The 24,264-nt window shown below is 43.8% G+C and overlaps 1 protein-coding gene across 7 annotated transcripts in view; it reads left to right on the forward strand.

Moving 5' to 3' along the window:
- The window catches only part of LOC140740200 (GEM-interacting protein-like), a 117,778-nt gene that overhangs the window by 25,587 nt on the left and 67,927 nt on the right, over positions 1-24,264 (forward strand). For 6 of the 7 annotated variants that reach the window (XM_073069238.1, XM_073069233.1, XM_073069236.1 and 3 more), the window contains one exon: positions 23,813-23,906. In XM_073069238.1, the coding sequence (XP_072925339.1) occupies positions 23,813-23,906 (94 nt within the window). Of the gene's footprint in view, positions 1-20,566; positions 20,718-23,812; positions 23,907-24,264 lie in introns of those variants that run through there. The other variant, XM_073069237.1, reaches the window with a different exon arrangement.

Genomic DNA, 24,264 nt, shown 5'->3' on the forward strand with positions numbered 1-24,264 from the left:
TTACAGTGCATATGTATGTATGTTAAATTGTTAAATTAAGAACAGTGCAAAATCAGAAATAATATAAAAATAAAAGTGAGGTGGTGTTCATGGGTTTAACGTTGATTTCGGAATCAGGTGGCAGAAGGAAAGAAGCTGTTCCTGATTCGCTGAGTGTGTGCCTTTAGGCTTCTGTACCCCCTACCTGATGGTAACAATGAAAAGAAGGCACGCCTTGGGTGATGGGGTTCCTTAATATTGGACACTGCCTTTCTGAGGCACCGCTCCTTGAAGATGCAGCTGACAAATTTTCAACCTTCTGTAGCTTCTTTTGATCCTTTGTATTAGGCCCCCCCCCACCCATCAAACAGCGATGTAGCCTGTCAGAATGCTCCCCATGGTACATCTGTTGAAGGTTTCGAGTGTCTTCATTGGCAAACCAAATCTCCTCAAACTCCTAATGAAATATAGCCACTGAGCTGCATTCTTTGTAGCTGTGTTAATATGTTGGGATCAGGTTAGATCCTCAGAGATCTTGACACCCAGGAACTTGAACTTGCTCACTGTCTCCACTTCTGACCCCTCTATGAGGACTGGTTTGTGTTCCCTCGTCTTACCCTTCCTGAGGTCCACAATCAGCTCTTTCATCTTACTGATGTTGAGTGCAAGGTTGTTGCTGTGACACCACTCTACCAGCTGCCATATCCCACTCCTGCATGCCCTCTTGTCTCCATCTGAGATTCTACTGACAATTGTCATATCATCAGCAAACTCATGGATGGCATTTGACCTATACCTAGCCTCACAGTCATGGATACCAGTGGGCTTAGCTCACATCCCTGAGCACACATTTGCCTTAAATGCATGGCCTTGAGCATTCAACATTTCTACCTTGTGAGAAAGATTCAGATTGTCCAATCTACCTATGCTTCTCAAAAAAATGTTATAAATTTCTATCTGGTCTCCCCTCAGCCTCTAACAATTCAGAGAAAACAACTAAAGTTTACCCAACCTCTCCTTATAGCTCATACCCTCTAAATCCAGGCAGCATCCTGGTAAATCTCTTCCGTATTCTTTACAAAGTTTCCGCACTCTTCCTGTACTGGGGTGACCATTCTTTCCCTCTGCCATTAGATGTCTGAATGGTCCATGAATACTACTTTACAGTAACACACACAAAATGCTGGTGGAACACAGCAGGCCAGGCAGCATCTATAGGGAGAAGCACTGTCGACGGTTCGGGCCGAGACCCTTCATCAGGACTAACTGAAAGGAAAGATACTAAGAGATAGTAATATCTAGTAAGATATTAAGAGAGAGTAAGAGATAGTCTCAGCCCGAAACGTCGACATTGCTTCTCCCTATAGATGCTGCGTTCCACCAGTATTTTGTGTGTGTTGCTTGAATTTCCAACATCTGCAGATTTCCTCGTGACTACTTTACAGTTCCTCTTTTGCACTCTTCTTTTGTAACTTACAGAATATTTTTTTATCTTGCACTGTATGGCTGCCACAAAACAACTAATTTTGCAACATGTGCTTGTGATAATAAACCTGATTCCGATCAGAACAGAGCAGAATATTCCTAATGTGGGCCAAGACCCTTCTTCAGGACTGAAATGGAAGGGGGAGGATGCCAGAATAAAAAGGTGGGGGGAAGTGAATGGTGGTAGGTAAAGCCAGGTGGGTGGGAAAGGTAAAGAAAGGCTGGAATCTGATAGGAGAGGAGAAAGGGAAGAGGTGGGGGACCCAGGGGAAGGGATCGGTAGGTGAGAAGAGGTAAAAGGATAGAGTAGGCAATAGAAGAAGAGAGGAGGGCTAGGGATTTTTTTTTTTGTAACTGGAAAGAGAATTTGGCATTCATGTCATCAGGTTGAAGAGTGCTCAAGTGAAATATAAGGCTTTGCACCTCCACCCTGAGGGTGGTCTCATCTGGGCACAAGAAGAGGCCATGGGCCAACATATGGGAATGGGAAAATGTTTGGCCACTGGGAAGTTCCACTTTTGGCAGATGGAGCAGAGGCACTTGACAAAGCAGTCCCCTTAATTTACCATGGATCTCACCAATGTAGCGAAGGCCACGTTGGGAGCACCAGACACAATAGACAACCCCAGCAGAATTGGAAGTGGTGTGCTGCCTCACCCGCAAGGATTGTTCGCGACCATGAATGGGAGGGGGCGAATGGGCAGGTGTAGCACTTGCAGGGATAAGTACTCGGAGGGAGATTAGAGGGGAGGGACGAATGGACGGGGGGATTGTGGAGAGAGCAGTCCCTGTGGAAAGCGGAGTGCGGGGTACAGGTAAAGATATGTTTAGTGGTAGGATCCCTATGGAGCTGGCGGAAGTTGCGGAGCATGTGTTGGATGCGGAGGCTCATGAGGTGGTAGGTAAGGACAAGATGGAGTGAGTGTAGATGTTTGGGAAATGGAGGAGATGTGGGTGAGGATGGCATAAATAGTGGAGGAAAGAAACCCCCATTATTTAAAGAAGGAAGGTATCTTTGATGTTCTCGAACAAAAAGACACATCCTGGGAACAGATGCAGTGGAGGCGAAGAAACTGAGAAAAGGGAATAGCATTTTTACAGGAGATGGGGTGGGACGAGGTATGGTCAAGGTACCCATGAGAATCAGTAGCTTTATAAAAGATGTCAGTTGACAGCTTGTCTCCGGTAACGGAGTCAGAGAGATTGAGAAAGAGAAAGGAGGTGTCAGAAATGGACCAAGTGAATTTAAGGGCAGGGTGGAAGTTAGAGGCAAAGATTGATGAGCTCAGCATGGGCGTATGAAGCAGTACTAATGCCGAAATCAATATAGCAGAGGAAGAGTGGGAAATATTACTGAGGAAGGCTTCAAACATGAACCGTTTTATGTAGCCAACACAGAGGCAGGAATGACAGGGGCCCTTGTGGATACTTGTGCTACCCCTTGAGTCTAGAGTAAATGGGAGGAGCCAAAGGAAAAATTGTTGAGTGTAAGGACCAATTCTGCCAAATGGAGGAGGGTGGTGGTGGTGGTGGAGGGGAAGTGGTTGGTTCTTCTGTTAAGAAAGAAGAGGAAGGCTTTGACACTTCCTTGATGGGCCATGGAAGTGTATATGAACTAAAAATCAAGTGGTTAGTGCCAGGGAATTGGAAGTTACTGAGGACTGAGAGCATGAGAAGTGTTAATGGATCCTAGTTGCTTTTCCATCATTTATCGAGGGCAAGACCCCCATCCTAATGCCTCCACCAATGGTACTGGCTCCTCTCTAGCTACACTGTCAGTATCCTACATGACTTATTCATCTCCATTTGTGAAGATTCTGAAGGCAGCAGAAAGTAGTGCAGCTCCCTCACAACTCCCAACCACCTGCGCAGTTTGGAGTGTAGAGTTTGCACACTCCCCTGTGACTGTGTGAGATTCCCCCGAATGCTCCAATTTCTTCCCACACGCGGAAGCTATCCTGGTTGTAGGGTCCGTAACACTCCTGTCAAGGAGGTGGATGGCAGGAGAATCAGGGAAGGTGATGGGAATGTGAGGGACAGTGGATTACATGGAAATAATTGGGGCGATGCAGTTGATTGGGGTGCTTTCAGGGGTGGCGTAGTCTGATGTGGAGTGCTGTCTGGTGGCATGGCCCTGAGAGCACTCTGATCAAAGCTAAAAAAAAAACCTCCATCTCTTAAGGTGGCAAATATGAAAGATGAACAATTGTGGTTTTTTGGTTTTGCATTAGATGCCCAGTACAACTGTCCACAGTTAGAAACTAGTATAAAGTGTCTCAGATTAGTAATTGTACTGTTTTTAAAATCTGTCCATACCATTGCTTCTTCCGACCTCAAGCACGCTCGGCTTTGCAACACTTTTCTGATCATTTGTTTTCCCTGCTCTGGCCACTTGTACGTTTCCCACTGCTGGTGCTCCATCATTTTTTGGGGAGAAGAAGGTTCAAAACTAATGTCAGGAAGAAATGTCAGTGGATGTGATGGAAAATCAAGCAAAAGTAAAGAGGGAAAGAAAGTGAGATTGATTCTGATGAGATAAAGGAATGGATTCTAGAAAGTCAATCAATCAACACGATAAGCAATGGCTACAATCCCATTGTTATAGCCATCTGAATTCTCAGTTCTGGGATTCCCTCGCTAAATGTCTCTGTCTCTCTGCCTCTTCTTCGAGTTCAAGTCATGGGAACAACATACACTGGTTACAATTGTTACAAAAAATTAGATTTTTGACAGTACATGACAAACATGGGTTACCATAAATTAAACTAAATTGTACATAACTTATTTATGCACAAAATAAACATGACATCATCCAAGTTGAAATGAGGCCAAGGCAGTTTTGGGATTTTTTCGGGTCTTTTCAAGAATCTGATGGTGGATAACCTGATTTCTTGGTAATCAAAGAGGAGGATTTCAAATGGAAGCTTTTTGTCATCTGTTTTAATGTCTCCATCGGTTATCATATTATTACATCTGTTTGTCCTCTTGTTAGGCATTGTGGAATATTAGCCAGAAGTTGTTTATTCAAAGTACATTTGTTATCAAAGTATGTGTACTTTATACAGCCTTGAGATTTGTGCCCTTACAAGCAGCCACAAAAAAAAGAAACCCAATGGAACCCATTAAAACAAAAGAAGACGCATTGTGCAGAGAAAAATAAAAGAAATCGTGCAAACAATAAAAGTAAGCAAATAGCTTTCAGAGCTGATGTTCACGGAAGTTCGTCCATATAAGCCCATTAGTTGCAGGCCACCGCTTCAGACAAGTAAACCTCGTGGAGCAGTGAGCTAGCTGATCTGTCCCACACCTCCGGCCCTGACCTTTTCAATTTGGTCTGGTACTTAAATTGTCCAAACCTCAGATCATTCCTCAGTCTCAGACCCGGACCTTACCACTTCAATATGCTCATGCACCTGAGGCCCGCCACCTCAATTTGGCCCATACCCAACCTTTAGTTGGCTAATACTTAAACCTCGGGTCTTTCCATGTTCTCGGCCTGCCACCTCAATTCTGCCGCATCGAATACCTCCAAGTACACTCCAGCATTGGCCATACATTGGGTCATTTCCCACTCGGGCCCCGACCACGCCACACTGCAACCATTCTGTACTTTTGAGACTTCAGTTCACACTGCAAAGTTGCCAGGCGGTAGAGGCAGTTCAAAAGCTGAACTCTGACAGGGAAGTTGCAGGCTATTGTTTGCAGTAATCATTTGCCAGAAAAAAAATGTGATTAATAAAATACAGTTTTTTTTTTGCCACAAGCAACAAGTTGCTGAGCTTCACCAATAACACCTTAAACGGAATGTTGTTGAGTAGTTGTTTGTCATTGCGTAGTAGAAAGAGGTGTTGCAGATAAGAAACAGCATTGATAATCTCAGGCATTGAAGCTAGTTAAGAACAGTAGAAGGAAAATCAGAATCAGATTTATTATCACTGGCTTGTGACATGAAATTTGTTAACTTAGCAGCAGCAGTTCAATGCAATACATAATCTAAAAGAAAAAAATAATAAATAATGTCAACATAATAAGCAAGTAAATCAATCACTTATATTGAATAGATTTTTAAAAAACATGCAAAAAACAGTATTACTGTATATTTAAAAAAAGTGAGGTAGTGTCCAATGATTCAATGTCCATTTAGGAATCGGATGGCAAACGGGAAGAAGCTGTTCCTGAATCGCTGAGTGGCAGTCAGACTAAAGTGGCTGTCTGCAAAGAACTAAACCTGTTAGAGCAATAGAGGACATCATAAGAGACCAAAGAAGGACATTCAAGAACAATGACTGAATTATAGTCGGGCATCAGTAATATAGGGGTTAGAAATGGACCAAATATGTCCAATGCAAGTATGTATTTAAAGATCAATTGATTAACAGGATCATCTTTGATAAGTAACTGACAGGTAATTTATTGATTTATTCAGGTGACACTGGTGTTGTTGGTGAGTCTGGCATATTGTTGCCCTTGGATGGTGGGCTGTCTGTCTGAACAACGTAATGCTGATTCTGCAATGGACAGGACAAAGGGGATTTCTCAGATTGGCTGAGGCTGGGGTTGCGATGGGGATAAACTGCTGAATGTAGAACATAAAGGTACAGATGGAGGCATGCTTGGTCGCAGCACCTTCCACAGGCCCATACAAAAGTGCTGTTGTCTTTTTTAAAACATTTTGTCTAGGTGAGAGTAAGCATTCGGCATGGACTAGAGGGGCCGAGATGGCCTGTTTCCGTGCTGTAATTGTTATACGGTTATATGGTTATAGAAAAAGTCGGAGAGAAAGAGAGAGGGGAAAAAATACATATATCATGCAAAGATAAGCAAGCCAACAGACGGAGCCCCAGATCCACTCCTGGAGCAGCTGGAGTAGGCCCAAACTAAGCCTCAGTCCCCAGTTGGATATTAGACCCTGCTGGGTATTAAAAACTTAAAGCACTGCAGGTTTACCTCACCAGTGAGTTGCTCATTGGCGGAGAAACTGAAGGAGTTGGACAGTGTGGATCATGCTGAGTTTGTGAGGCTTCGGAAGGCGGTGTGCAGTCTTAACAACGAGCGATTTTCTTATTTGCTTATTCTTGTGATCGCAAGACCCTGTTGGACATTGTTAATGTGGAAAGCTGCAAGTCTGATTCACTGATTTATTGGCGGACAGCAGGAGTGCTGTGGTGCCTCGGCCATAGCAAGGTCAAGGCCTCAGGCTGTGGTGTCACCTACTTACAGCTGCCTAGGAGAGAGGTGGGAGCAGGATGGTGTGACACCCAAGCTGGAATCAAGTGCAGCTCCCAGTTTTCACAAGCCATATTGTGTTTGACCTGCAGACCGCTACAACATTCATGGACTTAGGATCTTGGACTGTTTTTTTTGTGTGACTGTATTTTACTGATTTTGTGATTGTTGTCGTGTATGTGCCCTGTGCTGTGTATGACTGCTGGTAATGTGTGTTTTGCACCTTGGCCACGGAGCAACACTGTTTCATTTGGTTGTATTTGTGGGTATTCGTGTATGGTTGAATGACATTTGAACTTAAACTTAACGGCACAGGAACAGGCTTTTTGGACCAGCTTGTCTATGCAGATCACAATGCCAAATATTTTTACAGTCTATATTCCTCAGTTCTCCACTAGCTTATGTATCGGTCTGAATGCCTGCAGTTGGCTATTGTGTCTCCTTCCACCACCTCCCCTGGCAGCAGGTTTCAGGCACTACAACAATCTAATGGTTGTTGAAACAAAAGCTAACTATCTACTAGGCGTCAGCCTCTCGCTCAATGTCAGCAAGATGAAGGAACTGACTGCAGACCAGGCGAGGGAAACCAGAGGTCCATGAGCCAGTCTTGATCGAAGGATCAGAATTGGATAGGGTTAACAAATTTACGTTCCCGGGTGTTACTATTTCACTGGATCTGTCCTGGACCCAGCACTTAATTGTAACTGCGAAGAAAGCAGGGCAGCACCTCCACTTCCTTAGGAGTCTCGGAGGTTCAGCGTGACATCAAAAACTTTGACAAACATCTATGAATGTGTAGTGGAGAATGTATTGACTAGATGCATCACAGCCTGGTATGGAAACACCAAACCCTTTGCATGGAAAATCCAACAGAAGTTGGTGGATTTGGCACAGTGCATCGGGGCAAAGCCCTCCCAACCATTGGGCACACTACACGAAACATTGCTATAGAAAAGCGGCATCCATCATCAAAGATTCTCACCACCCAGACCATTCTCCTTTCTCACTGCTGCCATCAGGTAGAAGGTACAGGTGCCTGAGGACTCACACCACCAGGTTCAAGAACAGTTACCACCCCTCAACCATCAAGCTCTTGAACAAAAGGGGATAACTGCACTCATTTGCCCATCCATTGAGATGTTCCCACAGCCAATGATCTCACTTTAAGGACTCTTTGTCTCATTATTTATTGGTTTTATTTATATTTGCATTTGCAATTTGTTGTCTTCTGCACTCAAAGATTCAAGACTCAAGGCACAATTATTATCAAAGAATGAAATTTGTCTGCTTACAGACGGCCACAAAACAAGAAACTCATATAAACCAATGTTAGAAAAAGTCCAAAGAGAAAGAGAGAGGGAAAAAATACACACATCATGCAAAGATAAGCAAGCCAACACCATCCCAAACCAGACGGAGCCCCAGATCTGCTCCTGGAGCAGCTGGAGTAGGCCCAAACCAAGCCTCGGTCCCCAGGTTTCACACCAGCGGCGCAGAAGCACACAGCAGCTGGATCAGTTCACAGCCTCGGCACCGTAGAGAAAGGAATGAACATTCACGGGAGAACGAGCAAGATCAGCCTGGCCCTCGCCTCTGTACCTGACACTCAGGCTTCCAGTCTATTTGTTCCCGCGTTTAAATTGTCGGAGCTCCAAGTAGTACCACGTTCCAGGACCCAGATCCAGGCACCCCGATATGTCTGGGCCGCCCCGCTTAAAGTCCTTATCAATCTCACCAAATTTACCAGTAAGCTGAGGAATATCTTCAAAAGCAAGTAAACCGGGAGTTTTCTTGATCCTTCATTGATACTGTTATAGTTACTATTCTTTAGATATGCTGAGAATGACCAGAGGAAAAAGAATTTCAGGGTTGCATGTGGTGACATATATGTACCCTAATAATAAATTTTACTTGGCTATCTGGTTTTTTTAAAAATTATTCTTGCCTCTCTCCTTTAAACTTTCCTCACTCTTGCTTTTAATCTGTATCTTGTGGTGATTATATAGAAGTTAATCAGGTTGATATAGTTAACTCTTCTCATTCCACAGATGCTGCCTGACCTCCTGAGTCTTGACAGCACTTTTTGGTACAGGATTACAGTGTCTATAGTTGTCTGATTTTCATTGTTCGGCCAAGGTTTGTCAAAGGTGCAGGGTGGGATGTTGGAGTATAGCCCAAATGAGAAGTCCTTCATGGGGGAGAGCTCTTCAAGTTACAACCAGCAAGAGAAAGTAATATTCCATTACATTTCTTGTGCCAAGTAGCACATCGCTATATCACACAGTGCAACTTAAATGCTACTTGCTGCTTGTAGTGAGAACTGGAAATAGTTTCAGTCTCGCTCGTGAAACTGCCCAAGTCGGGCCATTTACACTCATGCCATTCATGTTTACTTTGCATTCGAGTCAAGTGAAATTTAAAGCAGCTGTAAAATTCAATACATTTGGCTAATGATCTATAGATAATATGACCAAAGTCTATCAGGAAGTGAAAGAGCTTGTAGACGTGAGAGCATGGTTAGTGATTTTACAGATGATACTAAAATAGGTGTTATAGACAATGTAGAAGGTTATGAAAAATACAGAAGGATCTTGATCAGCTAGATATGTGGGCTAAGGAATGGGAAATGGTTTACAGTGTAGACAAATGAGGGGTGTTACATTTTGATAGATCAATCCAGGATAGGACTGGTGAGGTGAATATTAAAGCCTTAGGGAGTGTGATGGAATAGAGGGACATGCATATTTCACTGAAAGGGGTGGCACACACAGGCAGGATGATGAAGAAAGCTTGTTGCACATCGACCTTCATCAGTTAGGGCATACAGTATAGGAGTTTGGAAGTTATTCTGCAATTATATAAGATGCACTTGAAGTATTGGGTACAGTTTTGTTATAGGAAAGATGTTATTAAACTAGAAAGAATGCAATAAAGATTCTACCAGGATGTACCTGGTCTTGAGGACCTGAGCTACAAGGAGAGGTTGCCTAGGCTAGGATCTTATTTCCTGGAATATAGGAGAATGAGATTTGGTGTAATATATGTATATAATATCATGGGGAGTATAAACAGGGTGAAAGCACAAAGTCTTTTTCCCAGGTAGAGGGTGCTATAAAGCAAATGGAGATGAGTTTAAGAGCTGAAAAGTTTAAAAGGGGCAGCTTCTTCACATAAAAGCTGGTGCTCGTTTAGAATAAGCGGGCAGATATAGTGGTTGAGGCAAACATGTTAGCAACATGAAAAAAGCCATCTAGATAGTTACATGGACAGGAAAGGTTTACAGGGCTTTGGATTGGGCTGACTCGCTGGGCAACACAGATCGGATGAGTTGGGCCAGTGAGCGAGTTTCTGTGCTGTTTGATTTTTGTCTTGATCTCCAGTGAATGTCCAAGGGCAGGAAAGTGGTAAAAAGACAATGTTGAATACTCTTTATTGGAATGTGTGCGGTGTTCTTAACAGTTAATGTTTCAGGCCAAGACCCTTCTTCAGGACTGGAAAGGAAGGGGAAAGATGCCGGAATTGAAAGGTGGCGTGAGTTAAGAAGATTGGCTAGAAGGTAATAGGTGAAGCAGGTGGGTGGGAAAGATAACAGGCTGGGGAGGAAGGAACCTGATAGGAGAGGAGAATGGATCATAGGAGAAAAGGAAGAAAGTAGGGACACCGGGGGAGGTGATAGACAGGAGAGAAAAGATGTCTGGGTGGGAAATAGAAGAAAAGGAGATGGGGAGGGTGTTTTATAATGGAAGGAGAAATCTATAATTGTGCCATTAGTTTGGAGGCTACCCTGATGGGATGAAGGGTATTGCTTCTCCACCTTGAGGTGGCCCCATCGTGGCACAAGAAGAAGCCATGGACTGGCATATCAGAATGGGAATGGGAATTAAAATGTTGAGCCACTGAAAGGTTCCACTTTTGGCAAAGCAGAACAGAGAAATCGAAGGGTATCTGGTGGCCTGTTTCTTGAGGTTTTCAAGGAGCAGAAAGTTGATGTGACGATTGTAACGTCCAGAATTCCATGAATTCTAGAATAGTTCCCATGGATCTAAAGGTAGAACATAGGAGCTGTACATCAGAAGGGGGGGCAGAGAGAAAACTGAGAACTATGGACGAGTTATCCTGACACCGGTAGCAGAGGAAATGCTGAAATTTCTACCTTTTCCCACTTTATCTCTTCCTTCCTCATCTTCTCCATTCCTTGGGTTGGGGGAAGGTACCAGAGCACCTGCAGGAAACCCACACAGTCATAAGGAGAACATGCAAACTGCACAGGGACTGAACCAAGCACCAGCTGTGAGGCAAACACGCAATTCGCTGGAATACTGTGCCGTCCATTGAGTGAAAGGTCAACCCCCGCTGTATATTTCATTGACTCGGAACTTGGTCTCTCATTATGTACAAATACATACATTGACTATTCAGAAACTTGGCTACTGGATGGGGTTGGTCTCCTTGCATCTTGTGTATTGAATTAAAAGGGAGGACAGAGAGGTGGTGGTGAATGATCAGCCTTCGGTAGGATTATCTTGTTAAAATGAACGTTCTGACAGCTCGCTGTCAGCACAGTGCACCTGCAGCGAGAAGGCCCAGAATGAAGGTTGGGTTGGGCCAGCTGATCTAAGCCAGAACTTTTTATTTTAGCATTATCACAATTAGCCTTTGTGCCAAGTTTTACAGATAAGTTACCCGGGTCTTAACCACTTTGAAACGATTACTAGTGGAAGAGTGTTCATGAGGGAAATATGCAGAGGGGTGAACAGTGTGGCAGTGTCCTGCCCTGTCAGATGGTCAGTCAAGCCCTGCTGCCTTCAGTCTCGCCTGAGAGAGGAAGGATGGTCTCTTCGGCAGTGTTCGTTGGAGCTGGCGGTAAAAATAATGGAAAAGGAACCTCCTCAGCAGAGTGGAAGCCTGGTCAGCCCACTGAAGGCCAACAGGAAATAGATTTAGTAGAGGTAAATTTATTCAAATGCAAAAGGGAACAGAGTTGGTGCCACTGAACAAAATCTAATCAAATTTCAACAAGCAAGAAATTAGAAGAAAATCTCAGATGACTCCATTCCTCTTCAGCTATCTGGACCCCATTTCCTTTCTTAAATCTCTCTCTTCCCCCACCCCTCCCTGAAATTCAACCTCTGGCCAGAACTCTGGGTCATCTCTTCCACCCCAGTGTGAGAGTCAAACTTTAACAAACGATCAAAGCAGTCTAGACTGACTGCATTGTCTGTGTTGCATGGCTGAAAGATGAAGTTGTAACATAAATAACTGGATCCAACAGCGGAAACAGATCTAAATCTAAGCCCTGGTTCCTTTTCATGACGCTGAGTCATGGATACCAGGGACTTCCCTGCTCTGGGTTTGGCTAAGTCAAGGCAACATAGGATTGTGAGTAGCAGGTACAATGCATTGGGTAACAACCGAGTACATCAACTAATCCTGCTGGGGACTCCTGAAGGACAAAGACATTCCTGGTGCTTGACAGGTAACTCTCTGACCAGATGCCTCACCTATACTGGGAAGGCCAGGCATGTCCTTTTCACAACCCATGATGTTCAGAGTATCTTATGGTCAATGATATACTTGGGGAATTTTGCCCGCTGTTGTTGGAGCTATGCATGATAATCTGATTGTTTTAGTGATGCTGGTTAATAAATATTAGCCACAAAATAGGGAAGAGTAGCACAAAAAGTGCTGGAGGAATTCAGCATGTCAAGGAGCATCAATGGAAATGAATAAAACAGTCGATGTTTTGGGCCGAGACCCTCCATACAGTCTGAAACATTGACTGTCGTTTTCTATAGATGCTGTCTGAGTTCCTCCAGCATTTTGTGTGTGTTGTTCTGGATTTCCGGTATCTGCAAGCTCTCTTGTATCTGAGGGGGCAAATGGAGCCTGGCTTCAATGTCTCATCCAGGCAGAACCTGGAGGATCTGAACAAAAGGGTCTCTTGCTGTTAGAGGTGTCAACTCAACAATAAACTGATATGGAAGTTTGGTTCTAATTTGACCATTCAGATGAGTGCCAAAGGGTAAATATCACATAATATATTAGTGGGAAGTGATCTGACTGTGGTCAGCAGTTTGTAAAAGAACATGTGAGGCTCTTTCCCAGCTGTTTGGTGTTACAGTGCCACACTACCAGGCGACCTTTGCTCTTTGGGTGCAAAGTGTCCTATCCTAACCAGCTAGTGAGTACAGTTCTTGAAGCTGGATAGTCTGCAGGATGGTTCAGGCTTGTAACAGGTACAGGAGTTTCAACGCTGATTTATAAAGAACAACTACTAAATGATTGGGAGTGAAATTTATCCTCCCTACACATACCAATACAGCTGTCGTACACTCAGAAGATAACTTTGTACAGCTTGAGATTGCAGTGTGTGTGTTTTTTGTCGAAAAGGCCTCTTGACTGGCAGTCTAAATTCAGTGTTCTCAGAAGTGAAAAGGGGAAGGAAGGTTGAAATCATACTACATAAAATTAGTCCCTACGTTCGATTCTCCCTTTCTGTTCCATCTCCTGCAGGCATTGACTCCAGCTACCACTTTCCACTGCTTACCATTAACAATAGCCCACCATCACTCGGTCATCTTCATAATGTGAAGATAGATGCCCTATGTTAGAGCAACTGAGTTTCTGTTTTTCTCACCATTAGGCATTTCCTCATGATCGAGGATGACTTCCTTCCACTAGCTTTGCCGTTTTTGAAGTGGTTAGAGAGGTCAATTAGGTCTCGTCCTCTAGTGGGGCAGGCGGTGCTGCTGGGAAGCCATCTGGCAGACTGGAGTGGTCTGCTCCTTCTGCTGCTTGGGCAGGGCATCCGGGGGCTTTTAACATATGGTCTCAGGATTCTCAGTGGCTAGTTGTGTAGGTGAGAAGCAGAACCTTGGGGTGGGGGTGGAGGGGAGACAATGAGAATGTAAGGAGAGAAAAAATAGGATTAATGTAGGGTTAGTGAAAGTGGGGGGGGGGGTAGTTGCTGGAGGAGCTCAACAAATCAGGCTCCACCTGTGGAGGGAATTAGCTGATATTTCGGGCCCAGGCCTTTCATATGGACTGAAAGATAGAGGGGAGTTAGCAAAGCTGGCAGGTGGTGAATCCAGGTGAGAAAGGGTGATTGGCAGATGTAGGAAGGGAGACAGGAGATAGTTTCAGACTGGGATGTGATAGGTGGAGGTGACAGGGCTGCAAAAGATGAAATCTGAAAGGAGTGGAAGTTGGAGACATGGTCCCAAGTGAGGGGGTGCATGGGGAGTCCTGATAGAACAGTGGGAGGAGTGTGTGGGTGATGGGCAGATAGAGTGGGTGGTGGAGGGGAAGGAAAGAGGCTGATCTGGGACTGAGGTGAGTGTGGGAATACTATAACTGTAGAGATCAAGAAAAGAGAGCCAGACGGGAAGCTGTTTACCAGAGGCTGTTTGTGCTGTTCAGGTGTAGACTACCCAGGTAAAATATTAGGTGCCCTTTCCTGTAGTTTGATGGGTTATTGATGTTGACATGGACTCAATGGGCCAAATGGCCTGTATAGCTCTGTTTCTTAAAACATAGCTGGCATTTTCAAAGAGGTTGCTGAGGTTACACAATCAGAAGGAGAATGTGTAAACTGTAGTAACTTCTTCTACCTCCAGAGTGATTAGGGCTGTAAGAAGGGAAGGTTATATGTAGGGCAACATGAATCTGGGAGCTTTCAAGTATTGCACCAAGCACTAATGCTTCACAAGACTGCAAATTCTAAGCGTTGGTTGGTAAAAACTCCTGGTTGCAGTTTCCCCTCCAGTACACCACCTCCGTTCACCCAAACTGCTGGTGGAATTGGCCCCTTCACATGAAAGGAGGAGTGGAAGAATGGGGACTGACTTAAGGAGCGTGTGTGGTCTGTAAGGGATAGGAATGAATGGAATGTGAACTGGTATGTTGGAGGGAGCAGCTCGAGCAGGTGTGTATTTACCTCCGGCTGTTATAAATACCAGGGTCAGGAAGTCTCTTGGCAGAGCCAGAAGTTAATTGGTAATGACTAATGAGAACATCAATTTAAAGAGATTTGGAACTGTAATCCCAGATTCTTAGGTTGTGCAGACATGTGACAGACGTGGGGCACACTGTATTGTAGCAGTTAGCGCAACGCTATTACAGTTCAGGGTGTTTTGGAGTTCAGAGTTCAGTCCCGCATCCTCTTTAAGGAGTTTGTATGTCTCCCCGGGGAATGCCCGGGTTTCCTCTGGATACTCTGGTTTCCTCCCACAGTTCAAAGACATACCAGTTAGTAGGCTAATTGGTCATTGTAAGCTGTCCTGTGATTAGGTTAGGGTTAAAAAGGTGGGTTGTGGGGTGGTGCAGCTCGTTGGGCCAGAAGGGTATGCTCAAAGCTGTATCCCTCAATAAAATAAATAAACAATCATGGCAGCTTCTCCTTTAATTTGTTCTGGAAAGAGGTGATCAAGGAGCTTTGGGTCAAAGTCATGCAGGGCTAACTACTGGCCTAATGCTGAGCCCTCAAGGAGAGGGAGGTAATTGCAGACCCTCTACCTGCTTGATTCTTTTGTGCCTCATTGTTCAACTGAATACAAAAAATTATTTTCATTGCCTTTCATCTATTGGCCCTCACTGGATCAGTTTCTGTGGTTTAAGGGAGGAAGCCCTTATTGTGGACAAATTGTGCTTAGTTTTTGTCCCATGGGTTATGGTAAATCATCAAACCACAATGAGCCCAAATTTATCTTTTCCCTTTGACCCGATTTTATTGGGTATAGAATGACAGGTGAATGGGTTAATTGCTACCGAGTTATTCATACAAGCTGTAATGAATCAGAAGATTGTAGAAACTGTAAATAATATTGTTAAAATCTGGCACTTGGGTTTCCCAAATGATCTGTAGTTCCTTACTGAGCTAACCCCAGGCATGGTTGAAGACATGGGGAACGCGCTAGATGGTAGCGCGATATTAATACGCAGCAGCCTCTCCGGACTCTGGATTGGGGATTGCCAAACGTTACGTGGATTTGCTGGTGTAGTCTGTTTTGTCATATGCTTTTATGATATCATTCTGGGGGAATGTTGTCTCATTCTTTAACTGCATTGCACTTGTGGTTTCTAAATGACAATAAACTGAATCCGAATCTGAGAAGGAAAGCTGATGAGGTATGTGGAAAGAGCTGATCAGTACTGACATCTTCAGGGTAAAGTGAGCCATTTTCAAGAGCATGGGCTGCCTTTTCAGATGTGGCATTATGAAGGCAATTAGAAATTGTGAAGATAGTATGGACTTCTGTTTAAAAATAGTTGCTTGTCATATATATTCGATAGTCCACTTTCCACAGCTGTAGTTCCCCAGATCTCTGTCACATGTTAACACAGAGTGATTATAAAAAGAAGGGAAGATTTAATTTAAAAGTTTAAGCTACAGTAAGTGAGGCTGACACACCCATCAGCCGTGATCACATTGAATGGTGAAATGGCTGCAGGAGTCTGAAGAGCCAGATGCAAAATTACTGCTGCAAGTCAAGGACTGCAATTGAACATGACTAGGATCAAATGATTGATGATCACTGATGAGTTGTCCAGTTGGAGCATTAGTTATTCTTTGAATGAAATTGATTCCTGTACAGTCCTTTGCCTGACTCTTTCCATAAACCTATAGCTGATCCATGTTTCACTCCTGTTACTTGGTTTGTGGAGGTTCCGAAAGTTCTGACTGTTCTCCACTACCTCATCCTTGGAAAATCAACTGGGTTAATCCAAGTGCTGTTCTTAGCAAATACCTCAGTGTAATTTCCAGTGAGGGTTAATATCTGATGTGAGCTCCCTGGTGACTTGGAAGTGGGTTGCAGTGGTCAAACTATTCGGTCCAGAGATGTAGGGAATTTTTTTTTATTTCTTTGGGAAATATTAGACTCCCAGACATACAGCAGGAAAACAGGCCCTTCATCCCAATGAGTCCATACTATCCTGTGTTTATCATGTTTAATTCTTCACACTCTTACTAACACCCCTTGAATCAACACTCACCTACATACTAGGGACTATTTATAGTGGACAATCAACCTACAAACCTGCAGGTCTTTGAGATCTTGGAGGAAACCAGGGCATCCAGGGAAGGCATACAGGAGTGAGATATACCAGCTAGTTGAGTGGTGTTACAGCAACAACCTTGCGCTCAACATCAGTGAGACCAAAGAACTGATTGTGGACTTCAGAAAGTGTAAGATGAGGGAACACGCACTAGTCCTCATAGAGGGATCAGAAGAGGAGAGAGTGAGCAGTTTCATGTTCCTGGGTGCCAACATATCTGAGGACCTAACCTGGACCCAAAATATCAATGCAGCTGCAAGGAAGGCAAGACAGCGCTATATTTCATTAGGCGTTTGACGAGATTTAGTATGTCACCAAAAGCACTCACAGATTTCTACTGATATACCATGGAGAGCATTGTAACTGGCTGCATCACCATCTGGTATGGGGTGGGGGGCGTGGACAACTGCACTGGATCGAAGTAAGCCGCAGAGAGTGAAATTAGTCAGCTCCATCGAGGACACTGGTTTCCATAGTATCCAAGACATCTTCAAGGGGTGATGCCTCTAAAAGGTGGCATCCATCATTAAGGACCCCCATCACCCAGGTCATGCCCTCTTCTCATTGCTACTATCAGGATGAAGGTACAGAAGCTTGAAGACACACACTCAACAATTCAGGAACGGCTTCTTCCCCTCTGCCATCTGATTTCTAAATGAACAGTGAACCCATGCACAGTACCTCACTACTGTTTTTGCACTACTTATTTGATTTAACTATTATATATATATATTCATACTATAATTCCATTTTTCTCTATTATTATATATTGGATTGTACTGCTGTCACGAAGTTAACAAATTTCACAACATATGCCGGTGATATCAAACTTGATTCTCATTCTGATTCTGCACAGAGGGAGCGTGCAGACTCTACAGAGACACACCTGAGGTCAGATTTGAAACTGTCTCTGGCTTTGTGAAGCAAGAGCTCTACCAAACTACGCCACTGTGCTGCTAGTGTTTTGATAACGACTTTCTCGCTTCATCAGAACTACTTTAGTGGATTTATTTAATGGCCCTGCTGAGGGCCAGATCAGAGGCATTCAAGTCTGGTGACCGAAAAAGTTACAAGAGGACCAGGTATGATCTCTGGAAAGCCATCTCACTGGCAAAGTGGCAATTCTGGACTAAATTTGAATCAAAGAAGGATGCTCAACAGTTATAGCAGGGATTGAATACTATCATGTGTTATAAAGTTAAATCAAATGACAGAACCAACAACAAGGTTTCACTTCCAGGTGAACTCAATGCCTTCTATGCTCACTTTGATTGTCAAAACATGGAGGAACCATTACAAACTCTAGGAGCCCCTGATGATACTGTGATTTCAGTATCTGAGGCCAACATGCAAGGACCCTTCAGGAGATTGAATCCATGAAAAGCATCTAGCCCAGATGGGTACTTGACCAAGCCCCTCCTACTTTCAAATCTCTTACTATCTTTCAGTTAGTCCTGATGAAGGGTCTTGGCCCAAAACGTCGACAGTGTTTCTTCCTATAGATGCTGCCTGGCCTGCTGTGTTCCACCAGCATTTTGTGTGTGTTGCTTGAATTTCCAGCATCTGCAGATTTCCTCGTGTTTGCTGATCAATTGGTTGGAGTGTTTACTGAGATGTTTAATCTCTCACTTCGGCAATCTGTGGTACCCACCTGTTTCAATTATACCGGTGCCTGAGAAAAACATGCTACCTTGCCTCAATAACTATCATCCAGTAGCAGTTACGTCTACAGTGATGAACTGTTTTAAGAAATCAATAATAAAGCATATCAACTCCTGCTTGAGAAGTGATTTGGATCCACTCCAATTTGCCTACCAGAGCAACAAGTCCATAGCAGATGCCATCTCATTGGCTCTTCGCTCAACCCTTGATCATCTGGACAGCAAAGATGCATATATCAGGATGCTCTTTATCAACTACAGCTCAGTTTTCAGTACCATCATCCCTTCAAAATTAATCAATAAGCTCCTAGATCTTGGCCTCAATACCTCCTCATGCAATTGAATCCTCGATTTCCTCACTTGCAGACACCAGTCAGTTTGGATGGCGACAGCATCTCCTCCACAATTTCTATCAGTACAGGTGCACCACGAGGCTGTGTGCTTAGTCCCCTGCTCTACTCACTTTACACTCATGACTGAGTGGCCAAGCAACACCCTTGTCAAAGGCCGAACCAAAGGTGGTGATGAATCAACATAGGGAAGGGAGATTTAAAATCTGGCTGAGTGGTGCCATAAGTACAATGATTCTTACTCATTGTCAGCAAGACCAAGGAGCTGATTATTGACTTCAGGAAAAAGAAGCCAGAGATCCTCAAACCAGTCCTTACTTGGGGATTAGAGGTGGAGAGGGTTAGCAACTTTAAATGTCCCATTAGTATTATTTCTGGGCCCAGTACATAAGTGGAATTATGAAGAAAGCAGTGCAGGGCCTCTACTTGGGATTTTGTAAAGGTTTAGAATGACATTTAAAACTGTGACAAACTTCTATAGATGTGTAAAGGAGACTATATTGACTGGCTGCATCACAGCCAGTTATGGAAACAGCAATGTCCTCGAATGGAAAATCCAAGAAAAAGTAGTGGATCCAGCCCAGTGCATCGCAAATAGAGCCCACACAAAACATTATCTCAGGAAAGCAGCATCCATCATCAGGTACCCCACCTCCCAGAACATGCTCTGTTCTCACTGCTGCCATCAGGAAGAAGTTACAGGAGCCTCAGGACCCTCACCACCAAGTCAGGAATGGTTATTACCCCTCAACCATCTGGCTCTTGAACCAGAGGGAATAACTTCACTCAACTTGCCCCATCATTGAAATGTTCCCCCCCAACCTATGGACTCAGTTCGTGTTCTTAATATTAATTAATTTATTTATTTATTTATTATTATTACTATATGTTTGTATTTGCACAGTTTGTCTTTTGCACACTGGTTGACCACTCAAGTTTGTGTTGTCTTTCATTGATTCTATTATGCTTATTATTCTATAGATTTATTAAGTATGCCTGCAAGAAAATGAATCTCAGGGTTGTATATAGTGACATATATGTACTTAGATAATATATTTACCTTGAACTTTATTTTTTAAATAATAATTTCAGTATGTTTCAAAAATACTTATTGGCATTAAGCCAGAAGACTATTGCATATTTCTCTGTATTATCAGGCAGCGAGCCTAATAAAAATCTAAATTTCACAGATATTTTGGACATTTTGAACATTGCTTCACTTCTCATTCTTTCCCCACCCTTTACCTTTGACATTAAAGGAAGAATTGACACCACACAAACTTTTTACTGCATTTCTCTTCCAAGTTGTATGTCCAATCACAAAATTTGTGATTGCATGCAAAGCATTTTTGTAGAGGTTTGCCGTGCTCGCTGCTTCTCTGGTGCTGCCCCGTGTGTGTGTTTCGGATCTAAAACATAGCGGAAGTGAAGGTTTTATGTAGGTCACTGTTTATGAGTGTGTTTGACTGGGTCTGTCTGTTTCCCAACCAGCAGAGCTCTGTGAAGACTGTGGTTTTGACAGGGGTGTGGGTGTATGACAGGTGGGTAGGATATTCCTGGCACTTGAACCCAACAACTATCAAGTCATCTTAATAACTTGGATTGATTGATTTGGCTTTCCTACAGCTGTTCTGTCACTGCACTGCAAATGGAAAGCAGGCAGTGTTTTTGCAGGCCATTCTCTCCCCTCCTTCCTCCCTACTCTAAAGTCTCATCCGCTTTGTGGTCAGTGTCAGTCTACGTCTTGCAGGAAATTGTACTGAGCCTGAAACTTTGTTCCGTAGTTCAGCATTAGCTTCTTGCTGGAGACGGGAGCCATTGGTAATGATTCAGAGCTTGCGGGACTTGCTGGGGTCTGGCAAAGGGCACAGGAAGGCTGCTGTCTTGTTCGTCAAAGTTGATCTACCAACACTTAGTACACGTTTAGTGCAGATAGCAAACTCTGGATGGTGCGACATTTGTAAGTTAATGACCTGCAAGTCGTTGGAGTTACTGATTTGTGGACTGTTCTGTTTATTGGATTTTTCCTACAATCTTGCAGTTTGGAAAATGTTTGTGCTATAACTTGTCAGAAATCGGAGCTAGCATAAAGGCACCAGACAGTAAATGTCAGAATCATGAGTGTATTTCCTTAATGAAATTTAATGTTGGGAAATATCAGCCATGAAGAGACTGAGTGCTCTAATCCCCGACTAAACTGGCTGCAGGGAACGGTTTAATGTTTTCTCCAAAAGCGTGGTGTCTCTGGCTAGGCAGGACTCCCTTAGTGGTGCACTAGGCAGCCGAGATCAGGTCAAAGGTTTGCCTCCCTGGGATGAGGATGGAAGAATGTGAGTAATACAAAGTGCACAACATTCTCTTTTTCTTAACATTGTACCCTTCCCTTTAAGCACCAGACTACAGATCCCACCCCTTCCCTCCTCTGTCTCAGCAGCAGGCAATAATCAAGTTGTGGATGGAGAGAGACAGGAGCTATGGAGAAGGTGAAAGGAAGAGGAGAAAGTCAGGGGAGAATGGCCAAAGGGAGGGAGACGCAGTCTGGGAGCGGACAAAGAGAGAGTGAGACGGTCGGGGAGCGGGCAGAGAGAGAGTGAGACGGTCAGGGAGCGGACAAAGAGAGAGTGAGACGGTCGGGGAGCGGGCAGAGAGAGAATGAGATGGTCGGGGAGCGGGCAGAGGGAGAGTGAGACGGTCGGGGAGCGGGCAGAGGGAGGGTGAGACGGTCGGGGAGCGGGCAGAGGGAGGGTGAGACGGTCGGGGAGCGGACAGAGAGAGAGTGAGACGGTCGGGGAGCGGGCAGAGGGAGGGTGAGATGGTCGGGGAGCGGACAGAGAGAGAGTGAGACGGTCAGGGAGTGGGCAGAGGGAGGGTGAGACCCAACAATCTAAAACAACCCAACTTACACTGGCCACTACCTGGCTTCTTGCACCTCATCCTTTCAGTGCCCCAACCAGAATTCCTTCATACATAACTGTAACCAAAGTACTGTATATGATAGTGGGCCACGTTGTTGTCACTGGTGGGTCAGTTCATATATAAGAGGGCAGAATTGGAAGATTTGTGGAAATGATATTGCAACAAAAAGGGCAAGACGAAAGGTAAAATTAGGACATGATGAAAAATTTAAATTTTATAACTAATCCCTACTTAAAGCTGTCCTTAAGTATGTCTGTGTTAGAATTATAGAAGGCACAACTAAATATTTTAATTGAAAGACCATGTGTTGTCAATTTAGGAGCTCAGTTTGACAAGTTTGAAAACCATTTGCCTACGGATTGGGTTGATTGTATGTTTTGAATTAAATGGTTCTACTGTGCCAATTATTTTTAAATGATATGAATGTGCACTTTAAGTGACAAAACATTTGTCCGTATTGATTAATTCATCCACACATTCAGACAGCAGGTATTATTTTGTTTTAACAATGAGCTTTAGCGATGAATTTGAAGCGCTGCGTTTATCTGAATTACTTTGTTTCTCAAAATCAGTTACTTCTTGATGATTCTCTAAGATAGCATTGCTTTATTTGTCACAAAATTCACTGAGTATTATAACCTATCAGGAAATGTGAAGCAGGTTGGAGAGACTAATCAGAAAATTTCCAGCTTGAGTTAAGCGATTTACCCTTACACAGTCCAAACAGGCCACATTTAGGGAGAACTTGAAACTGGTCGTGGGGAACATTGTGGTCAAAAGCTTAGTCTCTGTAACTTAATTTTATATTTTGAATGTTAAATTCTGCTGTTGAATTAATGAATTGTAAACCGACATGATAAGGTATCAAATGTTGGTGTAGTATTTGGTAATTCAATATGTAATCAGTGGAAAGGCAACTTCCTTTTAACAGAGTAACATTTGGAAAGTAGAGTATAAAATGTTTCAAAAAACAATTGAAGAATGATAGGGTGGAGGAAGAGAAGATGATTAGGTTCAAAAAGATGGCTTTGTGGCTCAGTAGGTTTGTTATGAAGCTGATTCCGAGATGGTTGGAATAGGAATAAGGAGAAGTGTTTGACTACGAGCGATATCCTACTAAAGGGAACATAAGAATTGTCCGACAGAAAAAAAATCCATAGTCCATTTTGTTAATCTGCTGTCATTTTGGCAATTGGACAGCAAAATGATAACTGTGGCTTTTAACGATTGTTATTGGTTCATCATTATCATATGTACCGAGATACAGAGAAAAGCTTTTGTTTGCGTGCCATCCAGACAGATAATTCCATGCGTAAGTAGAGGGATGTGGTACAGAAAGGCAAGCAAAGCAGAATGCAGAGAAGGTGCACTGCAGGTGGACAGATAAGGTGCAAGGGCCATAATGGGATAAGCTGAAAGATCAAGAGTTCACCTCTATAGTAGGAGAGGTCAATTCAAGAGTCCTTTAACAGTGCAATAGAAACTGATGTTGAGCCTGGTGGTGCAAATTCTCAGGCCTCTGTTTCTTCTTCTTGATGGAAAGAGGGGAGGATATGAAAAGGGTTGCTGCTTTCAAGAGGCACCAGAGACGATGGAGGGAGGGCTGGTTTGTGAGACGGACTGGACTTCGTTCAGTCTTGGGTAGAGCAGTTACCATCTGTTCTTGAAGGGTGTGCATTGACTTGGGTTCTGGAGATTTCAGTTCTCTGAGCAGCTTAGACTGACGAAAGAGAGGTTATGAGGATTAAAGGGACCAGAGAGCTCAGAGTGACACCAGGGTCAATTACCATCTGTCCAAGGACAATTAAGAACACATCAGACAGCCTGCTTGCTGATGATACAGATCTAGATGAAGGAAACAAGTTGTGAGCCCTTCAGCGCATGGAGACTAGGCTGACCACCAAGCACTAATTTACATTAATCCTACAAGTTTTATTTTCCCCACGGTCCTATCATCTCACTCACCCACACACTGACAATCCTTGCACAGCACTTGGAGACGGTTCCATTCTAAAGGGGATGGGTAGGCCAGTCGGAATTCAGTAACCAGCGCTGCTGTCTGAGGATAAGTGAAGCGTCAGAGCCTTGAGAAAGGGGGATCTTTGCACCTCTGTTTCACAAACTCCATTCTTCACACAGGTTTACGTGCTCAGGACCAAAGCAACGAAAAGCCAAGACGATACAGTGAAATATTCCGGGAGCTGGATGCATTGGAAATTTCCTTTACCAACTCGTGAGTAGAATTGAAGCTTTGTTAAATCCCATGCTTTCTATGCTCTCCTCCCACGTGGTGCAGACAAGTCCAGTCCGGTCTGTGTGACTGAGTACTATTGTCACAAGGCACTTCAGTGTGTGCCTCTGATATCTAAAGGAGCAAATCAGACACGTATCAGGCATTCCCTGCTGTTTAACTAAATGAGAAGCCTTATAACTGCACAACACTAATGGAGATCTTCCCCCCCCCCCGGTCCCATGTTGAGAAGGTAACTGGCCCATTTGGTGACACTCACAGAGTCTCACAATCACTACTAGATGCTGCCAAACCCCTTTTATTCTGCACAACATGAAATATTGTTGATGCTCTCTGGGTC

The sequence above is a fragment of the Hemitrygon akajei genome, chromosome 16, assembly GCF_048418815.1.
Source record: "Hemitrygon akajei chromosome 16, sHemAka1.3, whole genome shotgun sequence".
NCBI classification, from domain to species: Eukaryota; Metazoa; Chordata; class Chondrichthyes; order Myliobatiformes; family Dasyatidae; genus Hemitrygon; species Hemitrygon akajei.